The sequence below is a fragment of the Panthera pardus genome, unplaced genomic scaffold, assembly GCF_024362965.1.
Source record: "Panthera pardus isolate Hobbes unplaced genomic scaffold, ASM2436296v1 HiC_scaffold_15, whole genome shotgun sequence".
In the NCBI taxonomy this organism is placed as follows: Eukaryota; Metazoa; Chordata; class Mammalia; order Carnivora; family Felidae; genus Panthera; species Panthera pardus.
In genome coordinates, this window is record NW_026526710.1 from 29,950,073 (window position 1) to 29,976,452 (window position 26,380).

At 35.8% G+C, this 26,380-nt stretch overlaps 1 protein-coding gene across 1 annotated transcript in view; it reads right to left on the minus strand.

Annotated features, from left to right (window-relative positions):
• Window positions 1-359: 359 nt before the first annotated feature.
• NDUFV2 (NADH:ubiquinone oxidoreductase core subunit V2) overlaps window positions 360-26,380 on the minus strand; it is a 32,464-nt gene continuing 6,443 nt past the window's right edge. The window contains exons 2-8 of the mRNA XM_019418459.2: window positions 17,401-17,466; window positions 15,506-15,568; window positions 15,302-15,418; window positions 12,147-12,315; window positions 10,035-10,144; window positions 6,190-6,266; window positions 360-1,809 (exon numbers count right to left, since the gene is read on the minus strand). Coding sequence (XP_019274004.1) covers window positions 1,716-1,809; window positions 6,190-6,266; window positions 10,035-10,144; window positions 12,147-12,315; window positions 15,302-15,418; window positions 15,506-15,568; window positions 17,401-17,466 — 696 coding nt within the window. The 3' untranslated portion in view covers window positions 360-1,715. The remainder of the gene's footprint in view (window positions 1,810-6,189; window positions 6,267-10,034; window positions 10,145-12,146; window positions 12,316-15,301; window positions 15,419-15,505; window positions 15,569-17,400; window positions 17,467-26,380) is intronic.

Consider the following 26,380-nt stretch of genomic DNA (forward strand, 5'->3'; position numbering starts at 1 on the left):
CTATATGTAATACCTTTGCAGTGAAAACTCTTACATAACTGTTATTATGTGCTGTAGGATTTTCTGGAGCAGTGACCCCATCCAGTTACAGCAAGTAATTCTGAGCAATCAGTAGCTTTCACTACCAACTTTCAGTAGTTGCTACAAAAAAACTGGTATTAGATCCTTTGTCACTAGGGAGAATGATACATTGATTTTATTATTAAACAATAGTAAGATTTCCTCCTCAAATACCCTTTCTTAAAGAAAGCAGAGCTAGGAACTGAGAAGAGGAAATGAGGGAGCAAGTGATAGTAAACACACAAATGATGCCTAACTCTCCCTACAGGTTTGAGAAATAGGCCAGGATATAGCAGTCATCTCTGAAAACTGGCAAGGAAATTTTAATCAGTGTGTTCATATACATTTTGAAACCATGTTGGATTACTGTAATAAAATTTTACCTGGCAGGTGTTTACAAAAGCTAATCAGGAAACTATCATTTAAACGGGTATTCTTATATTAAAATTGATACAATTTTTAAGAGAAATAGGCAAAAAGATTAAGCAAGACTCAAAATCCTAATATATACTGATACAATACAATGTAACTGATGATGTAAGAACTACAGAATATGTTTTGATAATGGTATATTATGTCTGTAATTATGACTGAAAGTTAATTTTCTAGTTCTAAAATATTACATAAAAATTGATAATCAGTGCATATCCTTAATATGCCTTTGTTTTTTCACCCAGTATCTGAAGCTTCCCTACTCCTAACTTTTTTCCAAGTAAAAACAAAACAAAACAAAAAATGTCAACATAGAAGGCATTTTTACAAAAGTCAGTAGAAAATCAAGAGGATAGAAGAGAGGTATTTTCATTGTGTTACCTTTCTATGCCACTTGTGTAACTACTGTTATTGTTTACCCTCTCAGGTAAAAATAAAAACAAATTTTTAAAGATCTTCTTGAAAATAATATTTTTAAGCATCATAATTACTATTAGTGACTGATTAATCTGTCATAAGAGCAGCCAAACAATGACTTTGAGCAATTCTGAAACAAGCTATAAACATTTTTTTTCAACTTGCAACTAATGTACAATAGCTAGTTTCTTGAACTGGATATAATAATACACAAAAGGTTTTATCCTTTGTTCTACGTTGAAATATGCATTCAACCAGAGTCTATTTTGTTTATTGACTGCTCTTTCCAACTCAGACTGTATGTGCAGTATACAATAATATCAAAGTATTTTCTACCTTCCTTTTATAAAAATGATAAACAGTACTTCTAGAGACAACTACTTTATCCTCCTTACACCTACAGTCTGCTTGAGGTGTCACTTACCAGTTGGAAATACAGTAAAAACTGTATGCTGTAAATATAAAAATGTTTTCTGTAGAACAATCATGTTAAAACTTGGCTATAGCTAAAGATGGAAAAGCAAAATATATGTGAAACTCACAATAACCTAATATTATTGATAAAAGTGACCAGGCATTTGAAAATGGAAATACTGGAATGACTGTTAACTAGATTATGAGATACTGTCTTCAGAGTTAGCCATAGATAGCAAAAGACTTTAAAATGGTACTAAGTATTAACATGACACTCATAGCAGCAAGTTGCTAGGTATACACCATGAAATGAACAAATAATATAAAAAGTTTATGTAGATAGAAGATTCATGTTTTATTCCTCCTGAAACATATTTACAGTTGAATATAAATTAAAGTCCTGCTTGCACACCAAAGCCAGGTCCTTTGGGTGGTTCAGTCAAAGAGGTAAGACCTCCAGCGGGCTCACAAGAGAAGCGTCCACTCCTGAAAAGAAAAGTAACATTAAGTTGACTATTAATAACTACCATTTATAAATCTTTACTTAAGAAAATAACTGTTACCTTACAAAGCCCAGTTAGGTAACTATTTTTCACCCAAGAATTAGCATGGATTATTTAATTCAAACATTTCAACTGCTGCAAGATTTTCTAAACTTAAGTATGAAAATTGACGTATCCAAAACTCACCATAAATATGAAAGATATAAAAGTAACACGTTACTAGTAGTTCCCATTTATTGAAGAGCGTACATATATTATTAGCTCATTTAATCTTTACAACAATGCCATGAGTCAAATGATACTGGCCTTATTTTACAGATATAGAAACCAAGGCTTAGAGGAGATCAGCATCTGCCCAAGGATCAGAGCTAAGAACTGCAACATAACAAACCCAGAGGACATTTTATTCTTTTTATATTTGAATTTTATTTAAACTGAATTTTATTTTAAATTGAGATCTACCATAGTGAACAGAAGGGAAAACAAATTTATACATATGTTTGGAAGTCAACAGAGGAATTGGAAGGAAATGGGAATCTGAAGATTTAGGAGGGTATCCTTTAGGGGCAGTGAAAACAAAGTATATTTCTATTCATGTTTTTAAAAGCTCTATCAGTAGTAGTAACTTTTCAAAAACAGGTTCCAGACTAGGGTGGCTACCACAGCCACAAAGAAAACAAGAACAGGTCCTTAATGCAGCACAGAGGTAGAAGAACCTGTCTTTTTTTCACCCCCACACATACTTTCCCAAGTAATCACTCAACTCTGCCCCTGTCTGACCTCCATTGCTAGAGCCCAGCTCAGCACCTCCTCCTATTTCACCCTTCCTATTCCCTAGCTTTGTTAATTTACCTTGTTCCTGCCATAATTTTAGCTAAAGAACTGTTCAATTTATATCTTTTTACTCCTTGCTTTGCCCTTTAAATTCTGTCATCAATCTTACAAGGGTCTTTTTACAGCCACAGGAAATTATTTTTTGTTCAGGGGATAGGACAATGGTACCACGTTAATAATGTTATGATCTTTTAAGATACTACATTACACAATGCAAGTAACTAAGTAGTATATTGTAATGAAGAGTGCCTACAAAGTCAGAAATTAGGTATTATTTGCATTACAAGTTCACTGTGAAAATGAGATAAAAAAGCAGTCACTATTGGGTCGTGTGAGTGGCTCAGTCAGTTAAGTGTTCAATTCTTGATTTAGGCTCAGGTCATAATCTCACAGTTCATGAGATCGGGCCCCATGTTGGTCTCTCTGCTGACAGTGCACAGAACCAGCTTGGGATTCTCTCTCTCCCTCTCCCTCTGCCCTTCCCCTACTCGTGCCTCTCTCTCAAAATAAATAAATAAACATAAAAACAAAACGTCACTGTGAACTGACAGAACCTAAAACTAATGTAGGGTAAGTGGCAAAATGAGATCAAACTTTAATAAAAAACAGTATTTGGCTTTGTAAATTTTTTACGTTAACTAGTAACACAGGTATACCTGCTGCTCTTTAACTGCCAATGAAATAATTATTCTGGAAAACTTTCTTCCCTTTGCTAAGTCCCCTCTACGGTTTAAGCTCATCTACCTTCTTTACCAACACAAAGGACCAATTAGGAAGATTATAAAAACTGAGGTTTTTGAGAACAATAAATGAGAGAATTAATCATGCACACTGTCTGAACTCTTCAAGAAATTATGGATTTTTATATAAGAAAGTAATGTCAAGAGTAATCTGGTCCATTTTCCTAGTTGTTTCATAAATTACAGTCCTATGACATACTTAAGGGGGAGAAAAGGTTTCAATGGTCTGTTATACCTGCCAACTTTCTCCTTCCCTCACCCTTCACAAAATGCACAAAAAAAACGCTATAAAGGCTGTTACAGCCTCTGGTAAAGCCCACAAATTGTCTTTAATCTACTAATCTCATCTCTCCCCTCATTTTATCTGTAAATATGCCTCAGAACACCAGACAGGCAGCAATCTAGCCCTTCCATTCACGATTTACACTAGGGCTTTCACTTCATAAAAAACATTTGCTTTATGCATTATACTTAAAATGCCATCTATTAATTACTTTGTTCTCATTACAACTTAAAAGGTAAATCTGGTTTTTCAGCCATCCCAACACGATTTGTAATTCATCATTTTAAACTCATTTATCTTCTAGAAAACCTGACCTTTCTGTACATTGTTTATGGCTTAAAAGTACTTTTTAGGGGCTCCTGGATGGCTCAGCTGCTTTAGTGTCCGACTTCACCTCAAGTTGTGGGTTTGAGCCCCACATCAGGCTCTGCTGTCAGCCTGGGACCTGCTTTGGATCCTCTGTCTCCCTTTCTCTCTGCCCCTCCCCAGCTTGTGCTCTCTCTCTCAAAAATAAACATTTTTTTTTAAAAAGGTACTTTTTAAAGAAAAGGTACTTAATGAAAGTTTAATGCTTATCTTTTTAATAATGCTGAGATATTTCCACCAATGCCCACTACTTTTGGTATAAAACAACAAAAATGGGGGCGCCTGGGTGGCTCAGTTAAGCGTCCAACTTCAGCTCAGGTCATGATCTCACAGTCCGTGAGTTCAGGCCCCATGTCAGGCTCTGTGCTGACAGCTCAGAACCTGGAGCCCGCTTCGGATTCTGTGTCTCCCTCTCTCTCTGCCCCTCCCCACTCATGCTCTGTCTCTTTCTGTCTCAAAAATAAATAAAAACATTAAAAAAAATTTTTTAAACGACAAAAATGACTTTACAGTCTAGTTATCCATCAGCAATGACCTATGCTTTTTTATATATGCATTGTAGCCTACCTATGTATTTTTACATCTCATAATATCTGCATCCCATAGAATTCTGCAAATTTTAAGATATCTTTAGAAAACTATAAAGAATTCAAATTGGACTTAAAATTAGTTTTATTAAAAATTCTTTTTAATGTTTATTTATTTTTGAGAGAGAGAGACAGACAGACAGACAGACAGAGCTCAAGAGGGGAAGGGCCAGAGAAAGAGGGAGACACGGAATCTGAAGTAGGTTCCAGGCTCCAAGCTGTCAGCACAGAGCCCGATCGATGCGGGGTTCGAACTCACGAACTGCGAGATCATAACCTGAACTGAAGTCGGATGCTTAACCGACTGAGCCACCCAGGCGCCCTGGATTTAAAATTAATTTTAGCTAACCCATACCAAAAAACAACTTCTATCTCTTAATTAGTAATTTTTTTTCTATTTTTAAAAATTTTTTATTTATTTTTGATAGAGAGAGAAACAGAGTGCAAGTGGAGGAGGGGCAGAGAGAGAGGGGGAGACACAGGATCTGGAGCAGGTTCGTCTCTTGAGCTGTCTGCACAGAGCCCAATGCAGGGCTTGAACTCATAGACTGTGAGACCATGACCTGAACCGAAGTCGAATGCTTAATCAATTGAGCCACCTGGCACCCCATCTTAATTAGTAATTAATAATTGAGAGCAGGTTTAGAAGTTATTTTCAGTACTTAAAGAAAAATGAAAATAACAGAGCGCGTGGGTGGCATCCGACCTCATCTCAGGTCATGATCTCGCAGTCTGTGGGTGCAAGCCCTGCGTTGGGCTCTATGCTGACAGCTCAGAGCCTGGAGCCTGCTTCAGATCCTATGTCTCCCTCTCTCTCTGCCCCTCCCCGACTCTCACACTCTCTTTCTCTCAAAAATGAATAAACATTAAAAAAATTTTTAAGAAAAATGAAAATAACAATCTTAGCACAAAAATTTAACTAATGTCAAAATAAAGTATTGTCTTACCATCAGTTTAATATTTCCTTTCTAGCGATCATTTACTAAAAATATAAAAAAGCAGTTCCAAACCACTTATAGACCTGAATCTTTTATTGATTTTGGCTAGGGCAGACCTGGTAATAAAACTCCAAAATCAGGTACTGTTGAACCAGTTTAATTGTTCTGGTTACTCAATGACTCACAATGAGCACCTGTGTTATGTATCTGAGCAGAGAGCTTTATTATAAAAATACTAATAAAAAAAGAACTAGCCAGCTTTGGTCAATTTAAAGAATAACTATATTTTGGTTATTACTATCACTGCAGTCTCTTTCATTATACTATATATGCAAGAAATTAACTTGAGGAAGGAAAAGAAAAGTTTGTTTTCTGATACAATGGAATAGATTTCTATTTGTTAGTAAATTTCCCTTCTCTCTAAATATTCAAGTAGATACCAGAGGATTATCTGATAGGGTTTTGGGGGGGGGGGGACTTGTTTTAGATGACAAGTTGGTTTTGATACTATCCAAAGCACCTGACAACTCCTATGAACACATGGAATAAAATTTTAAAATGAAGTTTACATTAGGTTAAGCCATTAAAATTTATTTTATAGAAATAAAAGCATACCTTGGCCCAGGTTTTGGAATTTTGCCAGCTTTGAGCTCATCAATAATTTCTTCAATATCCTTAGGTGTCAGATCCTCCTAAAAAAATAAATAAATAAAAGTCATATTAAAATTATTTCCTACTACTGAAATCTGTGTAAATTTTAAATAATAAAATAACAAATACAATTAAAACACATAGACACATATGCCCATGTGCCTAGCTATACCCTAGGTTTAACCAAAAGACGCTCAAAACAGAATGGGAAAGATTAAAGAGAAATGCCTAAACTATACTCCCATTCCCACCCCCACCCCCCCCACCCCCCCCCCCCGGAAAACTGTTTAATTACTTAGGAAAATGTTTTATAGGACTCTGACACTGTGCTGGAGAAATCATGATTCAGTACTGCATCTCTAGTGCCCAGCCACATCGAAGTTCTTTAATATTTGTTCAATGATTAAACTTTTATAAAAATAAAACACTGCTTTCAAATTGCTTAGGGTTCAACAAATGTTCAAAACTTCAAAGCCAGAAGGAATCTTTAACTCATCTAATGATTTTATGTCCCCCAACTATTTATTATGAAAATTTGAAAACTATACATGAATACCCATATTCTTACCACCTATATTCAACAATTTTCAATTTGTCATATTTGCATTTTAATGCACATAACCTGCCCCCCCCCCCGCCCCGCCTGCTGTGAGTTGCACCATTTTGAGGTGTTTGGTTTTTTTTAAAGATGGCATTAAAAAAATTTTTTTTTAATGTTTGAGAGAGAGCTTGCAAGTGTGAGCAAGTGGGGGGAGAGGCAGAGAGAGAGAGAGAGAGAGAGAGAGAAAGAAGAGAGAAAGAGAGAGAGGGAAAAACAGAATCCCAAGCAGACTCCAGGCTCCAAGCTGTCAGCATAGAGCCTGAAGAGGGGCTCGAACCTACAAACTGTGAGATAATGACCTAAGCGAACACCAAGAGTCTGATGCTTAACTGACTGAGCCACCCAGGCACCCTTGCGCTGCACCATTTTGAAAGCAATTGCACACATCATGGCATTTCACTCTTGATACTTCAGCAGACATCCAAGAATAAGAACATCTTCTAAATAACACAATGTCACCACACCTAACTGACAATAATTCTTTAATCAAATGTCAAGTCCATATTGAAAATCTACCCAACTATCCTCAAAATGTACTTCACAGCTGTTTTTTTTCCTAAGCAGGAGCCAATCAAAGTTTATGTGACTATTTCATTTTATCCACCAGTCAAATGAGTTCCAGAAAAGTTAACTGCCCTGGGGGCACCTGACTGGCTCAGTTGGTAGAGCCTACAGTTCTTTTTTTGTTTTATTTTGTTTATTTATTTTTGAGAGAAAGAGAGAAAGAGTGGGGGAAGGGCAGGAAGAGAGGGAGAGAGAGAATACCAAGCAGTCTCCATGCTATCAGCTTGAACCCACCAATGGTAAGATCATGACCTTAGCCGAAACCAAGAGTCAGACACTTAACCAACATAGCTACCCAAAGCATGCAGCTCTTGATCTCAGGGTCATGACTTCAAGCCCCACGTCAGGTATGCAGTCTACTTAAAATGTGGAAAAAAAAAAAAAAAAAAAAAAAAAAAAGAATTTATCTTGCCAAAGACCATACCACTACTAAGTGAAAGAATCTTTATCTTTTGGATAAACCCACAGGCTATTATATTTAAACTTAGAGTGCTTCACACAAAGCCTTGACTGATTCCTGCAAATCAAGATCTTCTTTATTATAAGTAAATTACAGAAATGTGGGAGAAGGAAAAACTGTTGCCATATTTTTAAAGGACTTTAAGTTTTATTTATTTAAATAATCTCCACACCCCATGTGGGGCTCAAACGCACGACTTTGAGAGCCAGAGTCACACACTCTTCTGACTGAGCCAGCCAGGCACTCCTATGACTTTTTTTTAAGTATAGGGAATAAAGAAGGTAAGAAATTTGAATCTCTGATCATTAAAATGAAGAAAATCACGATAGAGAATGAGACCACTCTAGAAATCTAAACAAATTTTATCTCCATTAAAAAATAAAATTGTAGATTTCTATTGCAGGGACTATAGCAGATTAGCTATCCTGAATGACCCGCCCCCCCCAACTGTAACAACTAAAAATGCTAGATAAAATTAAAAAAACAAAAAATTGTAAATGTCATGAATATGCTGACAAGAAAGAAATACCCAGAGCCAAAAACTCAGTGAAAACCCAGGCAGCCAAGTGGAACACCAAGCAAACTTGGCTTCAGGGTTTCACAGTCCAGAGGGGCAAGAGACAAAGCCCCAAGCCACAAGAGACATGTCAACCACACAAAGTTAAGACCCTAAAAAGCTATTCCCTCAAGGGTAAACTAGAAATTAAACTGTCTCTCAAGAAGAACTCCTAGTCTAGAACCTTACACTTTGGGTAATAGTGGAGGGTATACAAAGGAGCTTTCTTTTGCAATAGTAGAATTTCTAGGAGCAAGAGAAAACCAAGGCAAATACCTTCTTGAAGAATCCATACTCAGTGCAGGACTAAAAGAATTCCCATTAACAAGTTTCTAAGAAGTAGGAACTAACAAAATATTATGTATGAAAACCATTAAATATAATTAAATAGCAAGCAATCTTTTAAAAAGGTAACTAGAAAATTCCACATACTTGGAGATTAATACTGTACTTCTAAAAGACACAGGCCAAAGAAGAAATCAGAACATATATTTTAAAATATTTAGAACTAAATAATAAAAATATTACTTATCAAAACTTGTGAGATCCAGCTAAAGCAGTACTTAGAGGTCTGATACCATTTCTGTAAAATTTTTAAAAAGCAATATAATATTGGGCCGCCTGGGTGGCTCAGTCGGTTAAGTGTCCAACTTCGGCACAGGTCATGATCTCACAGTTTGTGAGCTTGAGCCCCACGCTGGGCTTTGTGCTGACAGCTCAGAGCCTGGAGCCTGCTTCGGATTCTGTGTCTCCCTCTCTCTGCCCCTCACCTGCTTGCTCGCTCACTCTTTCTCTTTCAAAAATAAATAAAACATTTTTAAAAATTAAAAAAAAAAAAAGCAATATAGTATTATACATTAGTATGGCTGGATACATTACTCAAACAGTTTAAAAACATGTGCAGGAAAAATATACACAATTTATGATACTGGTTACCTCAGAATGAAAGGGAATATAGGATTTGGGGGGCTTAGGAGTGGCTTATCTGCATCTGGAACTTATTTCTACAAATAATAATGATGAGGATAAAAATAATAGTACCTAATATTAGAGTGGTAAAATATTATGTTATGTTTTGGTGGTTATTTTCTGTATTTCTATGTAAATTATTTTTCATAATTTATAATTTTTTAAAATTTGGCATTCTCTCCTAGAGCTAAATGCAAAAATGTTTAAAAATAATAATTTTTAAGAACCTTCTAGTAGACAACAATGTGGAAGTTAAAACTGACATATTTTGTGCAAAGTTTTTCTAGTCTTTGCTTTTTTTTTAAGATGTGTTTTTTTTCATGTTTATTTATTTCGAGAGAGAGTGTGTGAGCGGGTGAGGGGCAGAAAGAAAGGGAAAGAGAGAATCCCAAGCTCTGCCTGGTGTGAGACTCATTACCTGAGCCGAAATCGAGTTAGACACTTAACTGACTGAGCCACCCAGGCACCTCCTCTATTCTTTGCTTTTTAATAAACTTGGAAAAAAAGAAAAAAAAAAAAAACCCTTCTGGATAATTATGCCACCAGTTTCTTCTAAATGGATAATTCAGAAAATAATATCCACAGGATAGGAAATCAAATACTTAAAATTTAAAATATGGTGTCATACAATGTTAATTTATATTAAATGGAATACTTACATAGTAGTTGTCATTTATTTGAACCATTGGTGCATTTACACAGGCCCCTAAACATTCCACCTCTATAAGAGTGAAAAGTTTATCAGGTGTCGTCTCCCCAACCTTTATTCCTAAAAATATAAATGATTGCTGTTAAGGACCAGGTTACACTTTAATAGCAATATAGCTTAATAAAACAACAACAACAAATTACAGAGGCAAACAAAAAGTATTTAAGAACATTAAGTTTCTTAAAACAACTCTATATAATTATACTAGAATATGCAAGGATTTCTTTTTTTTTTTTTTTTATCTTTTTTATAATGTGTATTTTTGAGACAGACAGAGTATGACTGGGGGAAGTGAAGAAAGAGAGGGAGACATAGAATCTGAAGCAGGAAGCAGGCTACAGGCTTCCAGTGAGCTGTTACCACAGAGCCTGATACAAGAGGGCTCAAACTCATGAACCAGGAGATCATGACCTGAGCGAATATTGGATGCTTAACTGACAGGGCCACGCAGGCGCCCCAGAACATTCAAGGATTTAAATGGACCTGTTCCTTTAAAAACAATCAAATTTCAGGGAACTCATCTCTAGTGTCTGTTGTTATACAGCAGAGTATCAGAACATATTATTTTCATTTTGATTGTGATAATTAACCTACCAAAATCAGTTACACAGTCAGATTGGCAAAGACTCAGAAAATTGCTAATGTCAAAGACCATTAAAACTAAAAGGAGGGGCACCTGGGTGGCTCAGCTGGTTGAGCATCCGACTTCGGCTCAAGTCATGATCTCACAGTTCGTGAGTTCGAGCCCTGCATCGGGCTTTGTGCTGACAGCTCAGAGCCTGGAGCCTGCTTCAGATTCTGTGTCTCCCTCTCTCTGCCCCTCCCCACTCATGCTCTGTCTCTCTCTGTCTCAAAAAACAAAAACAAAAAAAACCTAAAAGGAAAACAGGTACTCTCATATCTTTAGGGAAGGCATTTTGGCAAAATATAGTAAAATCTGACCCAGCAATTCTACTTCTTGTAAACAACCTCAGTATATATAATAGGACAAGTATGCAAAGATATGTATGCATGAAAGTAATTGCAGAATAACTTATAATAGAGAAATGAGGCAGACATACATATGTTATAGCCAAAATAAAGTACAAAAAATAAGGACATATCTATGTTTTTAATAATGAAAATAAGTAAAACAGAATCTAAAACTAATATACACAACTATTATCAGAATTTGTACATTAGAGGGGCGCCTGGGTGGCTCAGTTGGTTAAGTGGCCGACTTCGGCTCAGGTCATGATCTCACGGTCTGTGAGTTCGAGCCCCGCGTCGGGCTCTGTGCTGACAGCTCAGAGCCTGGAGCCTGTTTCAGATTCTGTGTCTCCCTCTCTCTCTGCCCCTCCCCAGTCCTTGCTCTGTCTCTCTCTGTCTCAAAAAAATAAATAAACGTTAAAAAAAAAAGAATTTGTACATTAGAATTTGTACATTAGAGGGTGGGATTTTGAGCAGACTTCAGCTTTCTGTGTTACATACTTCAATACAACCAAACTAAAGTAACTAAACTGTTACTTTATCTTCAGTAACAAGATAAAAGTATACCTCCTTTTACTTCCTTTGATTTTCAGTTATTAATGCAGCAATGGCAGTTTTGTATGGAAAAATGCCCTTTTAATTTTGTAAATGCTATCATAATAATATTTCAAGTACTTCAAGCAGAAAATACTTCAAATTTCCCTTCCCAACACATTCTTACTATTTTCTTATCTTATTTGTTCCAAGACTCATTTGGAAGAATACAAGGACAATGCAGTCACTTTTTTATGTACCACATGCTATTATTACACAAAGAGTGAAATTTAATTTTTAACAATGAAAACTTTAAACCCCCCACAAGCTTCCAACATGCTTAATGATTACAGGAAAAGAAGAAAACTCAACTTTGAGGCCGAGAACTAAGGAAAAATATAAAATAAGAATAAATAAAGGTGGGCAACCACAGTAAGACAAAAATTTACTGATGAAAAGTACACATCCAATACGATGGCAAACACTGGAAAACTTAAGTAGAAATGGGTCAAAGCTAGAAAGACAATTCTGTTTTTCATTAAAGTTATGTGTCCCATACCAAGCTTTTTCTGAATGGCCTCCAGTATGCTGTCAGAGTTTCGAAGCATGCAAGGTGTAGTAGTGCAGACCTGAATGTGATACTTTCCAACTGGCTTTCGATTATACATGGTATAAAAAGTTGCTACTTCATATACTCTCATTGGAGGTACTTGTAAAACTTCCGCAACCTAAAATATTAGGAAATTTTAAGATGGTATAATTACAGTGTTTATGAATTAAACCTTAGGTATGTTGTAAAGCACATAAAGTCAATATTGCTTCAATTTGCTAAAAACACAAAAGTTCTTCTGAGGCAGAAAATACACTTGTATTTGATATTTGTGAGGTGCAAGTCCCTTAGTTGTTGCAGCCTTTAAACTTAAACCACACAAAGCCCAGAAGCTAATGGTTACAGCACCTCCTCCACTTACCCCATGCCCCATCTCTGCCAAAGGATCTTCTTTTCTCTAAATGTTTCTAAGTTTTTCACTATCAGGAATTTCTACTTTGATCATTTCAACCCTCATATTTTATAATTTTAAATTTCTAAATGTCAAAAAATTTGTTGGTCAAATCCCAATAAATTAATTATATTTTTTCAACCCTTCACCAATTTTTTCAAAAAGTCTTGATGTTACTGGTGATGTACAATGCATGCAAATGGTATGGCAACACAAAAAAGGGCAAGAATCAAAGCTCACCTATTAGCCTATCTTGATTTATATATCTACATGCTTATATACACACAAAGCTCACATACATACACATACGTAAGTCTCCAGAAAATCTAAAACACAGCTTCTACTTCTAATCAAGACACTCTTTACAAAAATCTTATGGACTAGTACTTCCCAACTCTTCACATCAAGGTATTTAGCAAATATGTATTGACACAGTGAGGTTCAGGACCAAGGGATTCATTGTCTAAGCACAACTCTCTTGGTCAGAGCAAGTCTGTTAATGAAAACAAGGTTGTTTTAGTTGTTTGCTAGGGATAGTCTACATACAGTCTGTCATGACTACCATCCTGGTTACAACTTTCCAGGTGATCTAATATCATTTAATCTATCAGGTCTTAAGATTTGCTACCTGGCATTCTTAAAAAAATTATGCATATATCCATGTTTTGACATGAAAGATGAGTTTCTTAAATAGCATTTCAGATGACAAATATGTTGAACTTTCTCATATTAGAAAATCTAAAGGATATGTATTCTCAAAAGACATATAATCATGGCTCACTAGTGAAAGATAAGTAGCTGTGCTAAATTTAATTTGGGGATACTAAACCAGGTATGTACCTCTGAAACTGGGAGCTCTCTCAAAACACACATGCTAGAGCCTGAAAATACACAGTGTTCCTGGAACCCTACCACTGATGCTAACTTGAAAGAGCTCCCCTGGGAAGACTGCTGTGCATCTCCCTACACTCTAGTGATGGTTACAGAACTAACATGTGAGCTTCTGGATTTTGTTTTGGTTGTAAGATTGGGCTTTTTCTTTGGGGGCTAGGGGGTAAGAGAGTAAAGAAACAACAATATTAAAAGTCTCAAATGTAAAATGGAATTTGTTTCTATCCTCTGTACACTTTCCTGCCTCTCACACGTACACATTCAATTCTAAATAGAACAGGACAATATTTGTGAGATGTTCTCACATTAGTTCTCATTTATTTTACTCTGCTAAGCTTGCCATTCAGCAAGACTTCCAACACAATTCCTATTATTAAAAATGTGAATTTTGGGGGTGCCTGGAAGGCTCAGTTGGTAGAACATGCAAGTCTTGATCTCAGGGTGGTTAAGTTTAAGCCCCACAGTGATGTAGAGATTACTTAAAAAAACATAATCTTTAACAATGTGAATTTTTGCAAAAAAAAAAAAAAGCATCATCTATGGTTAGGAACACACCTAAATCATTATTTAGAATGTTGGCTATAATACAAAACAGTGTTAAGTAATTTAGAAAATACCCAAAGAGGCATGTGATTTATTGGGGAAAAAAACCCACCTGACTATATTTTACCAAGTACAGTACCAACCAAACTTGCTTTGTAACATTTTTCATAGTCAAAAAAACCAAAAAAATATAAAACTAAAGGTCCATAACCATGTTAGAGTACTGTACAAAGCAAATAAGTGATATGAACTGAATCTAAAATTTGTATATGGGATTCCAACAAATCACTGAAGACATTCCTGTTCTCTAAGAAAGATGATAATGGTCTATTCTAATAGACCAAATAAAATTTAGAAGGTGAAAAGAGGAATGAAGTATAGCAGAATCTCTGCCAATACTCAGTCAAGCAGAAAATGCAATGAACTGGAAATGTTCAGTCCCAACTCTATCACTTAGGAATCATAACATAATAATTTAAAGAGATCTACCCTAGTTCAAAATCTTCACTGTACATAAGGAAGTAAGTCTACAGAAAAGTCAGATCTCTTAGCTCGAAGTCAAATATACTTTCCATTATATTACACTGGCTTATTATTTGTGAGATTCTCATAAGAATCAAATAATATATGATTTTGTATGGTACTTCATAAACTATACACTGTAGCATAATACCACAAAAACTTAATTAATACAATGTAAGTGTAAAATGTGGATAACTGTTGAAACAACTCATCAGAAAAAAATTAATCTTAAAATATGTATGAACAGATTAACTTCCTTTAAATGGGTCACCCATAGCATTTTTGTAAGTTGCTGATTATTAAGCATAGGGTGCCATCAAGTGTCATAAATACTGATATAAATCTTTATTAAAGCCTACAGCCAAAGATAAAAATAAAAAGATTCATATTAGGTATGAAAGATCAGATCTTTTTCTCTATAATTTTAGTGTTTAATACATTAATTTTCAGAATACCTTGAGAGCAAATTATACACATGTGGGATCTTTTTATCTTTATTACGGTCATTTCTCTCAAAAAGAGAAAAAAGAGAAAGTTACTGTGACTATAATGCCTCTACTATTTCTTGCAAGGATAAAAAGCTCTCCATGTTATTAAGAGAACCAACAAACCCACAAATTTGAGGAAACAAATGATTAAAAAGGCTTCAAACTCCTAGATTCTGATACTAAGAATCATCAGAGGAATTTCTACATAAGGAAGAAATTCTTACACAGTCTCTTCTCTTTTCAAACTAAGGCAAAAATGAATTCGGTACCTTGTTCATGGCAGAGATGGGCAGCCATCCATTCTGTCTTTGGGCTAAATCCAGGACTGGAAGCACAGCTGCTGCTTTATGTCCTTCTGGATAGTTTCCTACAATTGCCTCTATCCTCTGTATCAAAGAAAAAGCACCTGCTTTCATACATTTGGAAGATACTAAATATTTTGTAAATTAATCGTAATGTTAATTTTGTCATACCTTATAGTTTTCTGGTGTGAAATCAAATGGAGTATCCGGGTTATTCTCAGGAGTATCTCTGTGCTATACAAAGGAAAAAAAAGTTTTTCAAAATTGCCAAAATTACCTCAAAAGTGTTAACAGCTTTATTACTATACTACTACTGATCATTTAATCTCTTCACTTTAGTGGCATCTGGGTTGGTCAGTCAGTTAAGTGTCTGACTCTTGATTTCGGCTCAGGTCATGATCTCACAGCTCATGCGTTCAAGCCCCGCATTGGGCTTTGCACTGACTGTGCAGAGCCTGCTTGGGATTCTCTCTCTCTGCCCCTCCCTGATGCTCACTCTCTCAAAAACAAAAACAAAAAAACCAAAACAAAACAAAAAAACAACAACAAAAAAACCTTTAATCTCTTTGCTTTAATTCCACTATAACATATATCAATCTATCCTTGCATCAAAAAGAATGGCTAATTATTAAATACACATTTGAGGAGTATGATTAACAAAAGTAATGCTAACAGAATTTAAGAGAACTACCTTTAGAATCAAAACCAAAAAAAAAACAAAACAAGTGTTATCCAACTTGATTAGAGAATAGAATCTTTTTAAGTTGACTTATTTATTTTGAGAAAGAGAGAGAGAATGAATCCCACGCAGGCTCCACACTGTCAGTGCAGAGCCCAACGTGGGGCTTGAACTCACGAACTATGAGATCATGACCAGAGCTGAAACCAAGAGTTGTGCATTCAACTGACTGAGCCACCTAGGCAACCAGAGAATAGAATCTTCTAATGTAATTACCAAAACAAACAAAGTGCTGGAACACTTATAAAATTAAGACACAAAATTCTTAGTGTGAACATAACTTGCATTGTTCCAAAAGAATTTATCAGATTATCAAAAGGACCCACTACTTCAGGGAAGGTACAAAAGCACCATCTCTTCCCCACATAACAGAAACTAGCCAATGGCAAGCAGCTTTATTTCTTCTCCGTAAAAAGAGCAGGACCTCTTCAAAAACTGACAAGAAATGGCATGTCAACAGGAAATCAAATGAGTCACACTGAGATTAACCCTTACATCAATTAATGTTTAGTATGTACAGTGAACAAAGAACTGTATCCCTTATGCTAACTCTCAAAGTTCTGCTTTTTTAAGGATATAAAAGAAGAAAGAAAATGGAAACTTTGGACAATTATCTCAAATATGTGGCAAATTTTATGTTTTTAGACAAACAAAATATAAAGCAGGAATCAACTCAACGGTATGGCTAACTCACTTGCTAGGATTCAGCCTGGAAATAACTCAGTTAATAAAACTGTACCACTAACTCAAAATCATCCTACAAATCCACCAAATTGCCTTTAAACAACACAAAATTAATCCCTGAAAACCATGCCTTGTCACAGAAAGGAGAAACATCTCTCTTTTACTTGTACAACTAAGCTGGGGAGTTCACTGGCCTCCACCTGGAGTTAAACCCTGTAAAGCAAAAATATAAAGGCAACCACTAATGTATTCACTGTATTACTAAAGTCCATGAGTTTCAAACTGGAACCACTTTGGGATTCCCCAAGTTGCAGCCATACAATCTTTATTCAGCCAATATGACTGATTTTTAAGAACCCAAAGTGAGACTAGAAATCTTGTTAGGGCTCATAGTAATTTCACCAAAAAATAATCTACATTCTTATTCCCAGAGTTGCCCTGGTGTCAATTTAAACTTGAGAGGTTCAACTGCAATCACACAACTTTTGAGATGTAATGAATTCAATTAGCTATATTTAAATCACCACCTTGGCCAGCATATACCAAAGACACTGGTGTTTAAGATCCTTCTGATTATCACAATAGATTTACCCAAATTTCCAAAAGTCTTTCCATTCTGAAGAAATCAAGAGTAATTACTTACAACAAATAAGGCTCCTCCAGCTCCATTTTGCACAGCTGTCTTATGTAAATTCCTTATATGTCTTCCCTAAAATTTCAAGAAAGTTTCGTAAGTCATAAGCCTTAATAAATTTTCAGGAGTAAATACTTTAAGATCCATAATTAAAAACAATAGAATCAACTTATATAAGTAAAAGATCTTAGGAGATATGGCCTACTGTGCTACATACACCCTGCCTATCTCTATCTCAGAAGTACAAGGAAACGGAGATCCAAGGAAAGGTTATTAACTTGCCTAAGGTCACACATGCGTCCATGGAAGAACTAGGTCCACAACCCGTATCTCTTGGAGTCATGTATCCTTTCTACTGGACTCTTTTTGGCATGCACTGAGAAAGTTAGTGTTCCATTAACTTACAGCCTTTCACTTTTGTCTGAATCAAGTTGGGTGCCAGCTTTCATTTACTGTGAGCTTTCATAAACATGTTTTCATTCTGTACAAATGAGTCATATACTATGCACAAATGAGTCAAGTGTGTCCCCCTTTTTCGATTCTTTGCTGAATTAGTTTACAAACTCTAGCCATAAAGTTTCAGCGAGCTGCTTATGATGCTATGCAGTGACCATAGTCAATTGTTTTAGAAGAAATCCATTTGATTACTTTCTGTTGCATTTCATTTCTCTTTGCCCTATTGCTCCCCACAACACCCCTACCCTCCCCACAGGCACCAAAAGCAATTCAACAACTATTCAGGAATCCTCTGATTTCTGAGTTCTACTTATCACAAAGATAGTAGAACACTGGATTAAATCAAGCATGGAACTAGCAAAGAGTTGGAACAATTCAAAGAAAGCAAATACAAAAGAAGTAAAAGCAGTGATGTATAACACAATCATGTATTTAAACTATCCTAGGTCCAAATATTGAAGTTGAAGAAATATTTATGTAAACACTTGTTTAATTAACAAAAGATCCAAGCACAGAATGTGAGACATAGGTATAAAATACAGGAGTAAATACCAGTTTCAGGGTAATGGGAGAAGAAGGGGAGAATTTGATTGGCTAAATGGTACACAAGGGGGCTTCAACTCTTGTTTTTGTTTTCTTTCTTAGGCAGTAAATGGATACACAGTGTTTATTCTTTTTTGTGTCTTAAACACATACAACTTGAAAAAAAAAAATCAAGGAGATAGTTTAGGTTCTTATACTTTTATTCAAATTATCCTCAACTGCTCCAGGGTCAACCTGTGAATTACACACAAGGTTATGCTTATATCCCTAATTTGCCTGTCCATAAAAGTGAGATAGACAGATAAACATAAAACCAAGGTCACATTCCCAAGCAATACCATTAAAAACAACATCAACATAAGGCTTTAAAAAATTAACTGAGGGGCGCCTGGGTGGCGCAGTCGGTTAAGCGTCCGACTTCAGCCAGGTCACGATCTCGCGGTCCGTGAGTTCGAGCCCCGCGTCAGGCTCTGTGCTGACGGCTCGGAGCCTGGAGCCTGTTTCCGATTCTGTGTCTCCCTCTCTCTCTGCCCCTCCCCCGTTCATGCTCTGTCTCTCTCTGTCCCAAAAATAAAAAAAAAAATAAAAATAAAAATAAAAATAAAAAAAACGTTGAAAAAAAAAAAATTAACTGAAACTAAAGTTTAGGAAATAGAACCTGCCGTCACTTTAGCTGAGATTTTTTTTAAATCAAAGAACAATTTTTACAGAGTAACATTAGTGAATTACTTAACTAAATTTGGAGGGAAAACAAAGGATTTCATAATAAAGTAAGGAAGGATTAAGAGAATGGAGGGGCACCTGGGTGGCTCAGTTAGTTAAGCCACCAACTCTTGACTCTTGATTTCAGCTCAGGTCATGATCTCACAGTCCTGAGGGTTCTGAAATGGAGCAGGCTCTGAGCTGGGTGTGCAGCCTGCTTAAGATTCTCTCCCTCTCTCCTCCTGTCCTTCCCCCACTTGTGTTCTCTCTCAAAAAAAAAATAAATAAATTTAAAAAAATTTAAAAAATGCTTAAGAGAACGGAAAGCATCCAGTCCCCTCTTTTCCTAACTTCCGAACTATTTTACTGTCTCTTTACCCACTCCCTCAGGGTAGGTTGTCCTCAGGGCTCAGCTCTGTCCTAGGTTCTGTTCTCCATAGATCTTTTGCCCCTGAAGAGCTTATTTATTCTCATCTATGAACTCCATGCTGATGATTCTTGAATCATTCTCGACAAAAAATTAACAGCCTGAAGAGATCATAAACACATAAACCAATGAGAAAAATGAGTATACATGAACAAAAATGTCAACATAATTTTAATGAACTAGTAATCTAAAACATGCATTTTTAAATGAGAGAATATTTGCAGCTATCAAATTAGCAATGATTTTTTTTCAAAGATAACAACTCTGTCGAGCACATGGAGAAATGGGCATGCTTATACATTAGGTAAAAATTGGTAACAGTCTTTTAGGAGAACAAATTGACATAGTATATGGACAGACTAAAGAAAGTTTCCATCTTTTAACTTAGTAATTCTACTTTTAGAATTTTATCCTAAAAAATAGTATAAAATGAGGATAAAAGTTTATAGAGAAATACATTCTCTGTATTGTTACAGGAAAATACAAACGCCAAAAAGGCCAACATAGAGATCTTTTAAATAAATATTAATAATTCCAACAAAAATATTATTTAAAAAAATTTGTTTCCTATTTGAGAGAGAATGCACACGTGAGCATGAGCAGGGGAGAGGGTCAGAGAGAGAGACAGAGACAGAGACAGAGAGAGAATATCCCAGGCAGGCTCCATGCTCAGCACAGAGGCCAACGCTGGGTGGCGGGGGGAGGAGGGGGTATCATGACCTGAGCCAAATCAAGACACTCAACCTACTAAGCCACCCAGGTGCCCCCCCAAAATCATATTATGTTGCTACCAAAAATCATATTTCCTAAAAATAATGACACTGAAAGATGTATTTGTGCCACAATCATAACTAGAAAACATCAGAGTTAAATGAAATAAAAAAGCATAAACTACCATCCCAATTATATTCAATATAGACACTAAAAGACTGGAAGGCCATAACAATTTAAAGTGCTTATCTGTCATTATTATAACAAGATTATAAGAAACTCTTACTTTCATATTCTATTTTTTATATTTTTCTCCATTTTCCATACTTCCTATTCAGTATGGATTGACAAACAAAATATCTTACTAAAAACAAAACATTCATCAAGTACAAAATGAAACTTAACACCTCTACCGTTAATCCTATTTATCTTTCCAACTTCCCTATATATTACCAAATTAACCACCACCAATCTCTAAGTTAAAATAGCTTCAGTTTGGGGTCAATATTTGATCCCTTCCTCATTATTCCAGGACCTGCCACACAACTTTACTTAAAATGAATAATACAGGGGGAAAAAAAAGAAAAGAAAAATGCAGAGATAATCTTGAAAATCTGTCTGGTCTCTGGGGCTATGTAGCTACATACTGGAAAATCTGGGGCTATGTAGCTATATATTGGAAAATCTATTTTGAGGCACTGTCTGGCTGACCTGTAATTCTGGATTTGCACATGAGTTTATACACAAACACACACACACAGACACTTCTACCCAAAATTACGTGTTTTAAAGTCCAAATCATTGAAAGCAGACTACTGATTGAGGTCAGGAAAAAAGGAGCTACTTTAAAGAAAAAAACCACTGGAGTTTCAGATTAAAAAGAAATTTTTTTTAGGGGCGCCTGGGTGGCTCAGTTGGTTAAGCGTCTGACTTTGGCTCAGGTCATGATCTCATGGTTCATGAGTTCAAGCCCCGTGTCGGGCTCTGTGCTGACAGCTCGGAGCCTGGAGCCTGCTTCAGATTCTGTGTCTCCCTCTCTCTCTGTTCCTCTCCCACTCGCGCTCTCGCTCTCTCTCTCTCTCAAAAATAAAGATTAAAAAACATTTTAAAAAATTTTTTTAAATTTGGGTTTAAATCACCACTCTGCCACTTACTAACATGTGACTTTACACAAATCGCTTAATATTTTTAAGCCTCCATTTCTGCACCTATATAAAACAGGAATGTTTTGAGGTTCAAATAATAGTTTCTCTGAAAGCACCATATAACCTCTTAAAGCATTATCACATCTGCTTAGCTGATATGGGGATAAAACATTTAATAAGTGAAGAATGGAAGATTTAAATACAACTGCATTTTAAGAACTAAACAGATTTTAAAATTGCACTTGGTTAGCTGACTCTAACTCTAGAGGCACTGTCACAAAAGGACAGATTACTGAGAGCTTCCTGAATATCCACATAATTATTTTTATTATTTATAGCCACATAAGACTACCAATTTTTCTAGTGAAAATATAAATGCTTGAAAAATACTATCTCCTCCCTCATGACTGAAATTAATATATAAATCTTTTTTTTTTCCTAAGTGGAAGGAGGAAGAAGCAGTAGTACTGGTAGACAATTTTTCATGGGTGTGGGTTTCTGCACATCTCTGCACATGAGCAGAGGCACTAGCCATTAACAGCTTTCGTTCCACGCTATCTTTTCAAGGATTTTTGTAGAGAATATCTCCCTCTTGGGCAAAGGTTGGGCAAGTGCTCTTGTAACTGGGGTTGGGTTCCTCAGTTGTGAGGTACAGCATTCGCCCAGGCTGCTCCATGTCACTCCCATGGGATGTGAGGGTGAAGGAAAACCAATTCTAACACGAAGCTTATGCTGGCTGCTATGCCGAGTATTAAAGTCCTCTGTCTCTGACCCAAGAGTCTCAGTCAGATCCATTAAACTGAGGCAGGTTAACTTGTTAGCTAGAAAATACGGTAAAATCTCAAGAGCCTTCACAGTTCTTGACAAGAAAAATCAAAATATACAAATATGCCAGTCTGCATGTCCCACTAATTTTTCAAAATATAGAAAATATTATAAAAGAGAGAATGAATACAGTGGTATTACAAAAGAAACCAGTAACAGTGGCTGTCTCTGAAGAGGGGGATCAAGGATGTGGAGTAGGGAAGGAAATTTACCCTTTAATATACACAAGGTATTTTATACATTCACAATGTATATCCCTGTACCTCTATTCTTTAATATATATTTTATACTTACTATAATATATATATCCTTGCATACCATTTGAATTTTTTGCCATGTATATATTTCATATTTTTCATATTTTCATATACATTTCAACTTTTAAAAATGAATAAAGTCTTTAGTCCTTTTTTCTCTCTTACTTTCACCACTCTATTTCAGACATTATTTCAGGTCTGTGCATTACTCTAATAGCTTTCTAGCTGACTCTTCCCCTAATCAACCTGCTTAATGTCATCAAACTAATCGTTAAAATACCACTTCCTTATGGTGGTCAGGATATGAAAAAAGGACAAATACAAACAGGAAGTATCAATTCCATTGTTTCCAAAAGCCACATTTTCCACATTCTAACATCTCAGGAATTGGGATCATCACTGGTACTTAATATTCTATAAATATACCACATACAGAGAGACAATAGCCAACTGGTTAAAAGCCCAACTCCACAGCCACTTTCCTCTTCTGTAAAAAGGGAATAACAGTACATACTTCATAGGATTATTGTAATGATTAAAAGAGATAATCCATGTAAAGTGCTTAATATGCTGCCTACACATAGTAAGTACTATATTAGTGTTACCTATCATTAGCTATTTTTATAGTAGTACTATACGTCAGGCACTAAGCTTTTTTACACATTTAATTCTTACAACTTTCATGCAAGATGGGTATTACTTCAAGAAAATACAGATTTAAATGAGTTATGAAAACTTCTCATAACTAATTATTGGTAGAATGAGCATTAAATCTTAGGTCTAATGCCTACAAGGTTATGGCCTTATTATCAGCCACTTGAATGGAACTATTTGATGAAATCAGAGCTCTAGAAGAACAGAGTAAATCTAGGAAATCAAAGAGCTTAAGAAAACCAGGAATGCATCCATACACAGGGAGACAGATTAGAAATGAAAAGACCTGCCTCCTCCATTGGCTCACCACGTTCCCATTTAGAGACTGAGGGATATATGTATGTCCTTTATTTAAAACAAGCTATTTACTGTTTTTTTAAAAGCCTTTTTTGAAAAAAAAAACAGTAAATGCCACTCTTCTGTTCCTATAAAAAACCTAAATATGTGTGTGTGTGTGTGTGTGTGTGTGTGTATTAGCATAGCATTTGAGCAACTTAATTTCGATGTCTGAAGCCAACTTCAAGGTAGTAGAAAAAAGGCTCAGATAATTTGTTTATAAAATAAACCAAGTGAAATAGGGTAAACTGATAAATATTAGCCCTTATCAAGTTAGCAAGTGGCCATTTTCAAAGCTAACCTGTTTTTTGAGATGTTTAAAAGCTTCATCTGTTTTATATTCGTTATAACATCCACATCAGACACTTGCAATAAAGGAATAAATAAGATATGAAAAGTCTGAATTAACATCTTTGCACTAGTTAATAAACCATTTGATTTTAGTTTCACCTTGGAATGAAGAGGTATTCCAGGACCCATTATCGGTCTTAAAACTAGACTAGGCTGGACTGATTTGAAGAGTAAGCAGAGATTCCCCCCTTAGAGTCTACTCTTTTCACCAGACTAGAGTCTGGCTTCTCACTGAACTCTGAAGTATCTATGCTTCAATGGATTCCATTTGAATACAGTGAACACCAGTTGAAAATTCAAGTAACTTTTTTTAAAATAGACAAGAACATAATTTGACATATAGCTCAGAATTAATAGTGGGCTTCGACTCTAGCTTATTCTTTTTTCAGAGTGTTGAAACACTTCTGAAGAAGGAACAGAGAGGATTTACAGCAAATAGTGGCAGTGTTTTCTTTGAATTCAACTCAAGTGGCTTTGTGTTAAGTATACTTCAACACACCTTTTTTCACTGACTCCTCAAAAATCTATGGTTAGTTATTATTATTTCCATTTTACTTTTAAAGAAACTTAGGCTCAGAAACCGTAACCTGCCTTATACTACACAATTAGTGACAGAGATGGAGTCTGAGCCCAAGCCTTTTGGATTTAAGTCCTCAGCTTGATTAGCCCTTCCCTTTTTAATCACTATTTGTATTACCAATACCGGTAGCTCAAAATGACGATAATTTAAATTTGACACTCTTCCACCCACTCCCCAAGAACAGAATCTTTCATGGGCCCTACATTTGTCTTTTTAGTTTCTCCTGTTGCTCAAACATTAACAGTATCCACTCTGTTCACTTTTCAGTTCTATCAGACATTTGCACTTTAAAAGGCCACATCCAGCCAGAGGAACTTAATAAAGGACAAGGAAGCTGCAAGACAAAACTGACAGAATCAGTAACCTAATTAGTTAGAAAGACAGGACTAAGGTCAGGCAACAGAAAAAATGTTTTCCTTTATTAGCAACCAATTCAGGCAAGGAATATACGTTTCACACTACCCTGAATATTTAGATTAAATCCACAATATATGTGTGCACCAGCGGGGGGGGGGGGGGTCACAACTCACATGTGAAACATCTGGTAAAGGGAAAGTGATATTGGCTCCCAATGTACTTTCTTCCCATTGTTCACCAATTATCTACTCACCTATTACCTACAGCCTCCCTCACTGCCAGCTTAAGCAAAAGCCATTTCTTTCAGCTGTCTAGAGCAAAGACATGCAGAGAAAACAAAAAGCTCCCAAGAGCTTTATGTATAATATACTCAGAGTAGGTATTCCCTACATTTTTAAGTTTTCAATCCATTTGGGTTTAATAAAGTAGATGATGAATGAGCTAATAGTAACTGTGAGATCTATTTCAAGGATAGTGATAATAAATACAAGTGCTAACTCTGCATCAAATACGTGCTACAAACTTTACAAATGCTGTAACTCATTTACTTCTCCCAGCAACCCCTACCATATAGGTATTATTATCATCCCCAGTTTTACAAATGTGGAAACTAAGGTGCAAAGAACAAAAGAAAAAACTTTTCCTAGATCACACAGCTAAATAAATGAAAAGCCAAACATAAGTTTTCCTGACTACAGAAATTAAGTTTTGTTAATATTTTCAACTATACATGGGAGGGCTCTTACAAATGTCTTCCAAATAAAATTCCATCAATAATTTAAAAATGTTAATTCAGATTAAAGAAATCGGATTTTTCTAGCACTGTATAAGAGAATTAACAAGCAAAATTTGGCCAAATTATGTAACAGAAAAGCTACCCAAAAAGCCCAGGTATTACAGGAGCATTACAGATTAAGATAACCATATCAACAGCAACAATACTGTCTATCCTGACCATAAATTAAACAAAGCACTCTTTAAACATGTAAAATCCAATGCGGATATAAGCAACACTCAAATATTCTAACGATAGGGATACTTCCTAGAAATGAAATGTCCAAGTATCATTTTAGCCAGCAGACCTAGGTTCAGTCACACCTTTGCCAATTCTAGTATGGTAACCTTGGGCAAGTCACTCTACCTCTCCATACCTAAGTATGCTTACCTATAAAATCACAGCAATACCTATCTTAAACTGTTAAAGATGAAATGAGATGAAATATTTAGCAAAGTATCATTATAAGTACTCGTGTACTGGCCACTATCATTATTATCATTATTATTATTACTGGAACTTTAATTAAACAGTAACACTCCCAATTTCCTGTTATCTTTTCTTCGTGTGCTCCATTAAAATGAAGGAAATAAAATGGCCAAGCTATAGGCCTCAATAATCACAAAAACAAGTAAGACCCTAAATAATTACAAGTTGACTGTAGGAGCAAACATTCATTTTCAAAAGGTTAAGTGATTTGAAGAGCTTCTGGCCTAAAGAATTAACTGGTAAGGGGTGCCTAGGTGGCTCAGTCGGTTAAGCGCACAACTCTTGATTTCGGCTCAGGTCATGATCTCAATGGTTCGCGAGTTAGGGGCCCCTGTCCAGCTTTGTGCGGACAGCTCAGACCTGCTTGGGATTCTCTCTCTC